The sequence below is a fragment of the Protopterus annectens genome, chromosome 9.part0, assembly GCF_019279795.1.
Source record: "Protopterus annectens isolate FY-2018-M chromosome 9.part0, PAN1.0, whole genome shotgun sequence".
NCBI lineage: Eukaryota > Metazoa > Chordata > Ceratodontiformes > Protopteridae > Protopterus > Protopterus annectens.
The window spans coordinates 809853138-809867713 of record NC_056743.1 but is presented as its reverse complement, the minus strand read 5'-3'; the positions used below and the strand labels follow the sequence as shown (position 1 = coordinate 809867713).

The window sequence follows — 14576 nt, the reverse complement described above, 5'->3', positions numbered from 1 at the left end:
TATATATATATATATATATATATATATATATATATATATATATATATATATATATACACACACACACACACACACACACACACACACACACACAAATAGCTATGTCTCTCTCTCTTTATATATATATATATATATATATGCAGTACAATAAATAAAATAGCTGGAACTAGCAGTTTTAAGAACACGTTAACTAGGGTTAGGGGCAGTAGCTTTGTCTCCCTAGAGCATCTTGTCCCTAACTCTTGCCCTACGCATTGTCTTACCAAAAATGCTTTCCCTAACAGTATCACTTCACATGAAACTCACAACACACTTCATATACAGCACAAATGCACACTATAAACTTATGCGCATGTCCTAACCTAGTCTTTTCTCTACCCAATCCGAGAAATACTTGCACACAGGCATATCTTTTAACAAACATGAGCTCGTATAAAACATTAAATCTTCCCCTTCCCTAGTCCTTACTTTAACCCTAATCCTCAGTCAGTCAAATCCACACTCTCACACCTAATGGCAAAACTTTCAGTATATCTGATACACTGGCATTAGCTAAAAAACCCAGTTACATTCACACTACCACTGTGCACACAACAAATGCACATTCAGTGTTCCTAGCCTTGACATTTCCAGCAGTCAGAAATGAGTACTTTTGTCAAAAAAGACAAGAGTAAACTCTTCAAATAAAAGCATATTCAGCAGCGTTTTACACACATGCAGTCGTGTGTGTGTGTGTGTGTGTGTGTGTGTGTGTGTGTGTGTGTGTGTGTGTGTGTGTGTGTGTGTGTGTGTGTGTGTGTGTGTGTGTGTGTGTGTGTGTATGTGTGTGTGTGTGTGTGTGTGTGTATACATACAAACATATATATCTATGTTTATTACATTGAATGCAGTCTACATTTTTGCACCCATATAGCTAGGATATAATGCATTGATTTCACATAGCTTTAGACACACTGGGCTGTTCATATTCATTCCTCCCTACTGCTAAATATAAATGTAGAGCAGAATGCAACAAGCAGCTGGTGGTTGCGGTGATGTCAGATCAGCATGAAATGGCATACACGTTCTTTGCAGCTTACTTTCGGAAGTAACACTTACTGGTAAAGCATGATGTTACTTTTCTGTTGTTGATCAACCACCTCATCTGGTGTGGAAGGGTTGAGCTTCCCAGTTCTTTCTCCCAGGTATTCAGTGAGAACTTTCATCAAGTCTCGGGAAGCATCTTCTTGGTCACCTTCTATTATACCAATTGCGGAACGTCCACCTCGCTCACGGTCTCGTACATCTTTTGCCAGCTGCATACCCTGTTAATTGCACAAAATTGTGAAATGAATTACCTTAAACCTATGAGCAGAGTAAGTTATCAGTTGATTAATCAGTAAGTATAAAAGTAAGTATAATCATCAGATTAATCAGAAAATAAGCAAGGACAATCAATTGGTCAATCAGAATACAAACAAGGTCAAGTGAATATCTGCATTGCCAACACACTTACAAACAGCACACATTCTGTTTCTATCAAGTCATTATCGTAACCAGGCCTGCCTAAACTGGTTGACTTATTCAAGAAGGTTACTGAAGCAAAGAATGGAGGCAAATCAGTACACACACTGATATCCAAACCTCACAAAGGTGTTTGACACCATTCCACACTCTGGTTTTGTAGATAAATTATTCCAACTAGATTTTAATCCCCATGTAACTCACTGCATAGCAAATGGCTCACAAATAGAACCCAGGATATTGTGGGCCCCATTATGCTGCCCCACTGGTGGGGTACTCAAGTGGTCGGTCCATAGAACATTTACTTCTCTGAGGTCAAAGATACTTTTAAGGGTTTATGGCTGACCAAGTTGCAGATGACTGTAAACTTGGTGCCATCATAAACTTCTCAGAGGACACCAAAGTTTTCCAAGACAGCCTTTCCCAGACCAGTAGCTGGTTTAAAAACCATGGACTAAAACTAAATGTCAGGAAATGTATAATAGTATCCTTTGGTTAGCAAGAAGTCCCTTGTAACTACCACATTGATAACAAACCCGTAAAAATTAATCCAGTAGTTAGGGACCTGGGAACCTCTATAGACAATGCACTGTCTCATTGATCGCCACATATCTATTGTTGTAAGAAAGTCTTTTTTCTTTGCACAGCTTGTTACTAAGGAAATGTCCAGGTGTAGGGATGTGATTAGTCCAATGTATTCTGTACTCATCAGGCTGATCATTGAGTATAGTGCCCCCTTTAGTACGTGCCTGTCCAAACAATTAATGCAACTTGAATGCCCACAGTGCTTTTTTACTATAGAAAATCAAGGCCTAAATCATAAAAAGTATGATGGCCATCTCAAACCTTTCTCCCTTTTCTCAGTGTTGTGTGGGCTACTGAGAGATAATCTCTGCCTCATGTTCAGAGTCTCAGCAGACCCTATCCTATCAGACCTAGTGCATGTTTGTAAGCCAAATGGGGGGCGAAAGAGCCTTCTCAAGAGATCTCAACTTCTTTTGCAACATAAATAGAATATGTTGGGGAAATAGATATGTATCACAGAGAATACCACTTCTTAGGAATCACCTTCCTCTCTAAATAAATCAAAAGTACTACTCTTACACTATTCACATGTGATCTGGATAAATGCATGGATAACCACAAATTCATCCTTGATTTTCAACCCTTGTCTGTCATGGATAGGGTGAACATGTAAATGTGTTGCTCATCTCTGGGTTATTTGCACTTAAAATATAATGGTTAAAAACTTCATAGGAACATAGACCTGTAAAAATCCACATGGATCAATAGCCTAAAAGCTAGGTAAAGCATTTCACTCCTTACTACTCATTTGCCAAATCGCTACTCCTAACATTCTTAAAAAAGTATCACTTAAAACATAGCAAAGTCTTAAGTTTCAAGTACCAAACACCATAATACTCCTAACAAACTGTTACAGAAACTACCTTTGACAGGATTTATACATATTATGGTCCCCTGTTGTCTGTGTCTCACAGGATGTAAGCCTAGGAAACAGAGGCATCCAGCATAACACATCTCTTCCAAATGCATAATGTTTTTGTTATATACCTCTGTACTGCTCATATTTGCCAGTCAACACTTCAGTAAAGGGTTACTTTCAGTGATGGCCTAAACAGCAACAGGTACCAAGACAACAATATCTGCATGCACAGATGTGATCAGTCACTAGACATTACACATTAACTTGTTCATTCAGCAGCGCAGTCTGAGGATGTATTCCAAGGGCATCTTACTCTTAATGCAAAATTCCATTTCACTGATTAAGAGATTTTCCTCCAATTCAGCATAATTTCCTTAAATGTGAACAATTTAGCCATGCCTGTCATAATACAAAACCGAACACATGATTTGCAATAATTGGTTATGCCTCCGGCGCAGCATACATTTCCAAGTACTAAATACCATGCTCAGCTACCTTGTAAATATTGTTCTTTTTTACCTTTATTATGAAAGGTTGGGCAGCTAGTGTTTATGTCTTCTGTTCAAAAGATATTGGTCAAAATCAAATCCTAATTTAAAATGCTTCAGTAGCTGAATGTGTTTATGTTGAGCATTGTTTGTACTGCATAGATCAAGGGTACACAAATTAATGATGTTGTTTAAACTATCTTGGAAAATAATATAATGCAAGTGTTATATGACTGGAATGAAATCTACATAAAAGAAAGTAATCTACTTTTTAAGGCAGTACTGACATGTCTCAGTGAGTGCTTATTATGCTCTCCTCCTGACTCTGTTTCTATGTTGCTGCTTCTGGAAACATTACCAGCCCACACTTTCGTGACAAAAGTCAGTGCAGTGCATGAAACAAACCCTCCTCATACCAGGTTTATGTGTGTTTACTGCCAGGAAAAAAAACCTTTTTCTCCACATCCCCCTTTCAGCTGCAATTCTTCATGTCTGTTATCTTCAGGGTGGGTGGGTGATGCTACAGATGTCTATTTTATATTTCCAAAGAATAGTTTTATGGCTTGACTCCAAAATGTCTAGCAAGAACAAATGCCAGGTTGCATAATGTGTACCTTAAAACTGTTTTTATGTGCTTGCTGTGTCCTAAGACCATAATGTTAGCTAGTCAGAATGAAGTTTAATACATTCATTTGTTTTTGCCAGTCAGATTAAATGTTCCAGCTGAAAAACAAATGTTGACTTTGAAGTTGCCTAGAAGTGCTTTTATTTTCTTCATGTATTTCTGACATCAGTGAACATTTAGACAGCCATTAGCAATCAACAACAACCCCCCGCCCCCTTTCTGCTATGTTCGTCTTGCCTTCTTCTCTCAAATCTGCTTTACCAAATCCAGTCATCCATTCATCCACCCATCCATCCATCCATCTACAACTCCTTTTTTCATTTTTGCACATGTGGTTGGGGTATCACTTCACCAGTGACAATCACCTAGAACCAATGTTCATACTAGTAGGTGGCTCTCCCTGCCATGGTTGTTCTTCCGTACGACAAACACAAGCATGTACACACACATCTATGGCCAGTTTAGAGTGTCCAATCCACCTACTACATGTATTTGGAATCATCTTCTGCTTTTCTGCACATAACCAAACCACACTGACCTTAACTCTGCCTCTGACCCTAACCCAAGCCCTATACCTTACCTTAAAAAACCCTTTCTATAACACTACCACTACACAAGACAGCTCTGACATGCACTACACACAAAAACACACATACTCAAACTATGTCTACCCCCTTACCCACCCTAACTCTAACCCTGCTCCACAAACACTCACATACGCACACACACACACACACACACACACACACACACACACACACACGCACACACACACACACACACACACACACACACACACACACACACACACACACACACACACACACACACACACGCGAGTGCACACACACACACACACAATGTAAATCTATCCCATTACCTAACCTTAACTCTAACCTGCCAAAACATGCCCATGCCTGGGAAAAACAGACATTAGATAATATGGATGATCAGTAAAATGTCCCCTCAACATTTTTTAAACAGATACATATTTGATAAAGTGTATGATATATATATATATATATATATATATATATATATATATAGAGAGAGAGAGAGAGGGGGGGGGGGTACCTATAGATAAAGCTGTATACATGGATGGAATACGTGGAGGTGTAGTGTGTGATAAATGAAATGTCCTGTACTTACAGTTTAGGGAATGAGTTTTATGAAAAGTGGGAAAGCCACACATTCAGTTTCCTAATCTCACAGTGCAAAGTATTTCACTTATCATACAGAATAGACCTTGCACTCAATTTATCTATTTGCTGTGTTTTCTTGAGGTTACAGTTGTATTTCCTGTTGACTTCAATGGACTGCATTAACTGCCTAAGAGTCTAGGGCTTTAGTTATTTAGTGTATGCTTTTATTAATGGAGTATTTGCTGAGTAATATACTACTGTAGTTCTGATGAGTTTATTATTCATTTTTTTTTAATTAATTAATTTATTTATTTTTGTAATGTCAGTTAACTTTGCTGATGTATTTTAGTAATTAATGAGGGTCATGTTATGACTTTTTAATTTAATAGTTTTAAACAACTAATTATTTTATGAGCAAAGCAACATTGAAACAAATTGCGCATCCTATGGTAACCCAAAATTATATTCCCATTTGTGGATTTTTGTCTAGCTGTAACATGCAGTCATATTCATTAGTCCCATCTGTGAAATACAGACTCATTTTTCTTGAGGTATGACATGCTCCAATGGTAAATTAAGATCTCCCATTAAGTTATTTCCTGTTAGGAAACAAGGTAATTAATCAATTCCTCTTACATTTCCTAAGTACTGATCTTCTAAACTTGGGGCCATAGAGTGCAACCAGAGGATGAAATTCTCAGTCTCTTTTCATAGGTTCATAGGTTCATAGACTAGTACTAGGCTAACTGCCCTTGTGGGCCATTTTAAGCATAGCCAAGTACCCCATGTGAGAATCAAACCCTGCACCTTGTGTCTGTAAACACCTTAATCATTATGCCAACATATTACATTAGACATTACCAAATGAATCAATGTCTGTAAAAATTGTATTTCTTTAGCAAATGAGACACCATAAAGACACATATGCCAAGATGAAAAAAGAAAAAATAATGACATTGACTTTTCAGTACACAGGATAAAAATATAAGCCACATACATGATTCCACTTGAATGAGGAATGCATGTTATATTGTAGTGGTATTACATAGTACACTACTGAGATACCATGATCCAAGAGTAATGAGGTCATGGGTTACCATGACAGTATCTTCTTTGTCATGCAGAGCCGTGAGAACTAGCTTTAGAAACATATTCCACCTATCCAAAATGACCTGGGCAATCCGTCAATGAATGGTATAAGGACTGTAATTTAAAAAAACAAGCATATATGTATATATATATATATATATATATATATATATATATATATATATATATATATATATATATATGTATATATATATATATATATATATATATATATATATATATATATATATATATATATAAAGTTTCTGATATAGTGAAACAGTACCATCCACTGAAAGTACATATTTTATGAGACAATGAGGCAGAAGCTCCCATGCTGTGACTAGTGTGGTACTGCTGCATGGAGTCTTCCAAAGCAGGACTGGAATGCAACTGTCAGAACTCATGCAGTTATGAAGTACTTTTGTAGTGGCCAGCAGAGTTTGGCTCACACACAACAATTGCTTTAAATGGTCCACTAAAATACTATTTCTCTGCAGCCAACAGGGTGTTAACTACACATACTAGTGTGCTTGTAATTTATGCAACTATTAGAAGAAACAAAAATTTGATTTTGTCCTAAAATTTCAGGACATCTGTCATTTTTCATGTTTTTTTTCCCCAGAGGATGCAACTGCTAAAATAGGACTGTCCTGCAGAAAGAGGGGCAGGTGATAATAACCTTATGTCCTGTGTACATTCTGTTTGGCCATCAGCAATAGTTTCTTCCAAACGTAGCAGCCAGGAATGAAACACAAAATAAAAGTAATAATGTGACAAACTTATGAGGCTGCATTACAGCCCACTTTCTGGAACATCCCATCCCAGTCTTCATTGAGCTTCAGGCTTCCATTGTGTAAGTGCTTGCTTGCAAGGTGTACACTGAGAAAACTTCAGGCACTAAGGCGCCAACATTGTAATCTAGAAGCAGAGACGTAAGCATGTTGATAAACTAAAGGCTGTAAAAACATCAAGCACTGTGTTGCAATTATATTTGGAGCCTGTTTCCAAGTATATAAGGATGTGATAGCTGCAGATAAACTTTCAGACATTAGTTAAATTTCATAGTTCAACTAGAGCAAACACCCTGAATTTTTAGTAAGAGCCATTTATTAGAATACAGCTGAGACAATGATTTTTTTTTCTGTAGCACAGATACAAGTGGACATATAGTACACTTCAGAGATGAAACCAGATCTAAACTGATGGAATTATGCTTCACTTTTAGGAGCTGACATCTGAAGTAAAAAAAAAAAAAAAAAAGGGCCAGCAGCCGGCAAAATTCAGAATGGCAAGATTATCCTAGAGAATGAAGTAAATGGTAGTTCCCATGTTTTTGCTTCATCAACTAATCCTAGTGGTATAACTTTCAAAGAGTGCAGGGAAGTCGTTTTGCACTGAAGGATACTATTTTTTTTGTTCAAAGGGGATAAAAGATGTACTACACCCTTTCTGAAAACAGATTTGTCCTGTCAAATATAGACTGATGCTGTTGAAGCTATAATCCATTTGGCATAAACTGCTAAATAATTTTCAGTTATGTGATTTAAAGGAAGAAAGGCAGTGGATCTGTTATTTTTGAGACTCCTGTTTATCAAAAGCCAGGAAGGCACACATGGTTCTGATTCAGGTTAATACCTCACACTGACTCCGGATCTGGTGGTTCTGTCTGTTATGAACAGCACTGAAAACAGTCCTTCACTTTGCAGCTGTACAGTCTAGCATGTAAACAGTAAGGCTGTGGTATCTGTGGTCAGTGCCCTATATGCCTGTAGGGTAAACTTCAGGAACACATAGTCTCTGAATCTCAGGGCCTTTAAAAACAAATGCCTATATATCTATTTTACTTGCAAAATGATGAGCTGTAACTCCTGTCTACACAGACTACAGTTTGCCAAAAAATCTGTACTCACTTAAACCAGATGTGTAGAATTTTTACAATACACATTCTACATCTGTAAATATAATTTATGGGTGGTGATTCTCTCATTCAATTTCATCAGTCATGGCTCAGTCTTTGTTTTTCCTCACATTTGTTTCTTGTTTTATGATCTCTGATTTGCTACTGAGTTGAAATAACATATCAATGTTGTATAGTACATTTTCTGTTGCCCCTCTGGTTGTATATAGAAAATATACTCAGCTTGATACACTTTTCCCAATTACCAGATCACATATAAGTACATTTTCATTTAAAAGGCTTTACTTCACTCATTATAACATTAATGACGGACCCCAGCTCTGGCAAGATGTTGGAAACAGCTGTCAAAAACATCTGCAGGCAAAAAGATCAAGAACAGTGTAGAAAGCAGCTGTGTGCTGACAGCTGTCCTCACATCATTAGACAGATCAGTGTATGAACAGCCAGATCCTTGGCCTCGTAATACAACCAGATTAAGATGGAGACAAATATGGCAAATGTAGTGGGTATGGCCTGAGCTCATGGGTTTGTATGGTCACACTGAAGAACAAGTTGGAGTCTGTTAACAGTTAATTTTATTGCTTCCAAATTAAGTTGTCTTTTTGATAATAAAAAAGAACATAAATATGAATCTGAAGCATAAGAATTTCACTTTTCCTGTTTAAAAACAAATCTAAATAATGATTTACATTTTACCTCAAAATTCTGATTACTATAGAATCTGCCCCCAAAGGATTGATTAGTGTATGAGTTATACAATACAATACACCAAACAGAAACTCAAACGGAACTACAAGTGACTAAAAATGATGCCAAACACCAACTCTTTATAATCCACTCTGTATTAAGCACTTTTTTCTTTACTACAATCCTTCAGAATTTGAGTTTATTAAGATCACAGTGATTACAATTAAAAATTTAATATAAAAGTGTATAAAAATTGTCATAAAATGTATCAAAAACATGGTCCTTGGCTACCTTGAGACGTTCAGCAGTGTTGCTCTCTGGTCCATTCCATTGTATGATGGCTTTGCCAATATCCACCAGAAACACATCACCAACGTTAAAACTCTTCCAGTCCATTTCAACCTAAACAAAAGCAAGAGTGATTTGGTTTTATATTTGTTGTAGGTATTGTTTTCTTGCTCATTCATTTTTTTCAGGGTTTTAAACTCTACAAGGCCTAACACAAACAGGTGATGACTTCAAACTCTATGAGACATAACACAAACAGCTAATGACTTCAAACTCTACAAGGCCTAACACAAACAGGTGATGACTTCAAACTCTATGAGACCTAACACAAACAGGTGATGATTTCAAACTCTACAAGGCCTAACACAAACAGGTGATGATTTCAAACTCTATGAGACCTAACACAAACAGCTAATGACTTCAAACTCTACAAGGCCTAACACAAGCAGGTAATGACTTCCATCCTGACAGGTTATGTGATTTTTGCTTTGAGTAACACAGAGTGCAAAGCAGATTTCTTCAGAAGTTAAATGAAGGTCTGCCTGCGGAATGTACCACTCTCATCCTAAATGCATCACTATAACCGTTTGGATATGCTGACAAAATCATATTCCAAAAGCAAGGACTTTAAGACCAGAATTTTAATTTATAATTAAATTGACACTGCTGTTACTTTAAGCAAAATGCCAAACCTTCCCTTACCACAGAACTCCCTACTGGAAGTCAAACTAGTTATTTATCAGTTACTGCAGTAAGGAGTAAAGAGCTCTACTAAATTCATGCATATATGCAACAAAGGTGGCTAAGTAACAACATTCCTGGATTTACTATCATGTCTTCAAATGTACTGGCATATAGTGCCACTCTAGAGTCTAGTGCCCCTCACTTCTAAGTTGGGGAGCCAAAAAAGGTCCATTCCCTAGACTAGCATTCCTTAGTCCATCCTTCACCAGTCTTTGCACTGTGCCCTCAAATTCAAGTTGAAGAGCAAAATAAAAAAAAGAGGTCTCTTCTCTGATCTGCCATTCCTCGCCCTCATCCTTTTCTCCAAAGAAGCATCGGGTCTGCCCCTCAGCTATGAGTTGAGGGGCACACACAAAAAATTAAATAAATAAATATCTTTTTAGCTTTTAAAAACTGTGGTAAGTACCTTGCTACAACGTATACCACTCATGACACACTATAGCAAATACTTCCATTCGGACAGCAAATGCTGGTGTGTAACTACATGCTGGTACCACACCACTGTCAATCACTCCCCTTAATACTTTGGGTCCAGGGCAATGGCCCTATTTGCCCCATTCTAGCTATGCTTCTGGTCCAGTAATTGTGGAAGAGTATCAGATCACCATAAACAAGATTAATTACCTATTCGTAGCTAACTATAGAACATCCTCAGTGTCTCTTTCTGAGCACAATAGCTATCTTAATCCCTTAGTTGAAATTTCCATTAAATCCAACACCTTCCTACTTGGGGACTTCAGCTAGCCATTAATAAACTGGCTCACCTGCACTGCCAATGGGCAGTATGCTGATGCTTCCTTGACATTACAAATGCTAACTCCTTTGTGCAAATAGTTAAGCACCCTACCAGGGTCAGAATACCATTGATCTTGTTCTCACAGAAATGGCCATTTCTTGCATACCTCTATATGTTCATCTTCCCTTATTAAATCTGCTCTTTAACCAAGGGATACTTCCCTTACAAATACTTCTGTGTTTAGGAACTTAGCAAACTTTCTTCAATTACTTCACAGACTAAATAAATTCCATTGTGATCCTTCTCTGATGCACCCCATTACTAAAAGCCATTGCCTATGCCTCTGATTTCTACTCCCACTTAAATAGTTGTATTGATAAGGCAGTCCTTATCTGCACCAAACATAATGTGAAATTTTAAAACAAACCTCTATTCTGAAGTACCCATATAAATGCAAAAATAAATTGCATAATGCTTATAACAGCCCTCGTTCTACCTACCTTAAAAGTACACTTAAGCAAAGTAGTAAAGAACTTAACAGAACCATTAGGAAGCTGAAAGATATAAATGAAGATATAATAGGCATATATATATATATATATATATATATATATATATATATATATATATATATATATATATATATATATATATATATATATATATATATATATATATATATATATATATATATATAAACTTACAACAGGCCCTAAAACCAAAAATAACTACAAATCTTTTTTTCTTTGTCTGAAAGTTAAGAACTAACATCCAGCAATGTTTGAAGCTAGTCTACAATAATAATGTACACACTGACCCAAAGGAAATAGTTAATATATACTTTACCTGACAAATGTAGCACACATTTTCTCCACCCAGAATTATAGCTATCCTATGGATTCTATAGTCCCAACCACCACCTTTAATTACCATGGAACAATCCTCTTAGCCCTCTCAAATGCTAACAATACTTCATCCACGGGCACTGATAATATACCAAGTTGCCTGACAATCAGTAACAAACATGGTATAATGAGTCTCTAATCAACCTCTTTAATTTAAGACCCTCCAATGGTTGTTTCATTCCCATAATCTGAAAAAAGGCACTGCAGTACTTTTACACAGGGGTGGCCTGAACCACATACCCTGGTAACTATAGACCCAATAGTCTTACTAACCCCATACATAAGGCTATGGAATGTATGATCTCAGACCTCATTAATCTGAACATTGAAAATCTCTTAACCCTTGATCTTCATCAATTTCACTTTGTCAAAACAGGTCCTGCTTCTTTAACCTTATCAATTTCTAAGAAAAAGTCACTGGAGCAGTGGGTAAGGGTTTTGTGATACATAAAGCATATCTGGACCTGGCCACAACATTTGATACAATTTGCCATGTTGCCATTACTGATTGATTTGTAAATATAAATATAAATATAAATCCATATGTTGTGTGGTGGAAAACTAAATGGTTGCCTGAAAGAACTCATGTAGAGTCACAAGTGCCATTTCGGAAAGTAAAATGTTACCTGTAGAGCACCACAGGGCTCAGTGTTAGGACCTCTCCTATTAGGCATCTATTATTCAAACCTTCAGGTCAACACTCCTAACATAATTGGTTATCTACATTTGCAGATATTTGCATATTGGGTGTTGTTATTTATTCTTCCAGTGATCCACAATTGCTCCACTAAGAGTTAGATCATTTTAGCAATAGATGCAAGGACAATAGTCTTAAACGGGTCTATATTAGAACACCGAACTTTCAAAATGTCGAGTGTTCTAATATCGGCCCGTTTTCAGTGAACGCTGAAAATATCAAAGAAACAGAAAACCGAATTTTTTCCTAGGGAAAGAATTTGGTTGTCCATTTCTGTTGCTTCGGTATTTTTAGCGCTGTGGTGGAAAGTTACATGTCGGGTTCAGGTAAGTGTGCGACTGTGTGGACGTGAGGGTTAGGGCGGGTTAGGTGAGTTAGGGTTAGGGTGCGGGTGAGGTGACTATGCGATAGTGACGGACCTTAGGGTTAGGGTTCAGGTTAAGGTAAGTCGATAGTTAGTGGTGTATGTATAGTTTAGTGTAGGGTTAGGTGTAAGAGTTTAGGTGTATGTGTGTGGATTGCTGTTTGTTTGGTGTGTTTGTGTTGTGTGTATGTGTTTTGGAACAGTGATATTTTTCCCTAGGAAAAAATTAGCTGTTCTGTATGTTCGATGTTTTAAATTTTTGATTAACAGGGTTTGATATTAGAACACTCGAAATTTTGAAAGTTCGGTGTTCTAATATAGACGCTCTTAAACCGGGGGGTAGCCAGAAAGTTACATTTTGTACTCACAAATTCTTTTTACTGCCCCCAGCCACACCTCTCAACCTCTTAGAGCAAAAAATCTGCACAAAGCCATGAATAATGGGGGGACAAAAGACCACAAATAGGGACAATTTTTAAATATTGCTCTTACAATCTTAGAAAGTTAATAGAATAACAAGTTTTACACTAGCATTAATTTTCTGAAGGCTAGGAAGTCTGAAACTCAAATGACTGTCACTATTTTCTGACCAGTCTTTAATGATATGACAGAAAAACACAATTTTATTAAAAACAGACCAGAAATATGAGGCAAACATCTAGACATTCTGAACCTAAAAAAGATACAATGTTTCTGAGTGATGCAAAGAAAACTGTACGCTTTAGAGTAAAAAGAGAATGTCTGGCTACACCCTTGTCTCAAACTAATTGTAAAAAATGTAGCATTGTTTACTTTGATAAACAAAACATTTTCCAGTATCATACCATGTAGGTGACAAGTCCTTTCAATCAGATGTTGCATGCATTTGTCTAATCATATGACTCAGTTGAGAGATTCCTAACTAAAAAGTTCAGTGGCTTCAGAAATCATATTAGGACAAACTGGCAACCTTGTTTCTGTACTCAGTCTTTTATAGACTCCTCTGGGTTTGGCCTTTCAAACCATGAAAGATCCAAACTTGTTTTGCCTTCTCTTTCTTTGCAGAACACATGGCTCCTGAAATACCCAGTTAAAGGAACTCAAATTTCATCAACAGATTAATAAAACACATTGGCACTGGCATGATAGATTCATATCCCAACGTATCTCCCACCTCTTGAACAAACTTCTGCTACATGTCAAGCAAAGTAAAACCCTTTCCCTTTCTACCTTCAAGATGATTTGTTTTAGTTTATTTTATTTTGAATTTGTTAACTGGAGTAGTGCCATTGGAACCATTTCAGCCTCAGCCCGGGAAAGATAAAACTTGATAGTTAGAGGGGCACTTTCAAATTTCCTCCACTCCCCAAATATTTTGTATTTGTTTGTTTATTTATTTATTAACATTTGTTTACTGGGATAATCTGACTGCACAAACGACACCTTTTTCTGTGTTGCTCTCCTTGAGCCTGGAAGGAACCACTGAGGTAGGCTTGTAATGGCCTGCAAACTGATGGCCCAGTGCTTATCTGTGAACCTATTAACCTATATACACGTCAAAGGAGACAACCAAAAGACATAGTAATGTAAATTCGCCACTTGTCATTGAGGTACACCTTATAGAGAGACTCTTACTATTAATTCCTGGTGAAGAGACCAAAAAAGTAAAGCAACGCATTGCACATCACCTCCCTGGTGTTTCACCAGGTGTATGGGGTACTAGTGCTTAAAACAAAAATCTCAAAATACCCCAATGTTGATCTGAGTGATGGTGCCTCCTGGTTGACCCCTCACCCCGGTGATGGACGTGAATAGGCTGATTAAGTGGGCAGGGACTGATGACTGACAGAAGTTGTACCCTGGAAATAAGTGAAGCCATTGCTGTAAATGCAATTTAATGAAATATCTCCTACAACCAAACTGTATAACGCCCTCAAGTAATTTGTGTAGCCAAATCAGCAACA

General features: G+C 37.1%; 1 protein-coding gene across 1 annotated transcript in view; it reads right to left on the bottom strand.

Annotated features, from left to right (window-relative positions):
• AVIL (advillin) overlaps window positions 1–14576 on the bottom strand; it is a 456785-nt gene that overhangs the window by 190627 nt on the left and 251582 nt on the right. Inside the window, exons 6-7 of the mRNA XM_044083463.1 lie at window positions 9191–9301; window positions 1099–1304 (exon numbers count right to left, since the gene is read on the bottom strand). Of these exons, the coding sequence (XP_043939398.1) occupies window positions 1099–1304; window positions 9191–9301 (317 nt within the window). The remainder of the gene's footprint in view (window positions 1–1098; window positions 1305–9190; window positions 9302–14576) is intronic.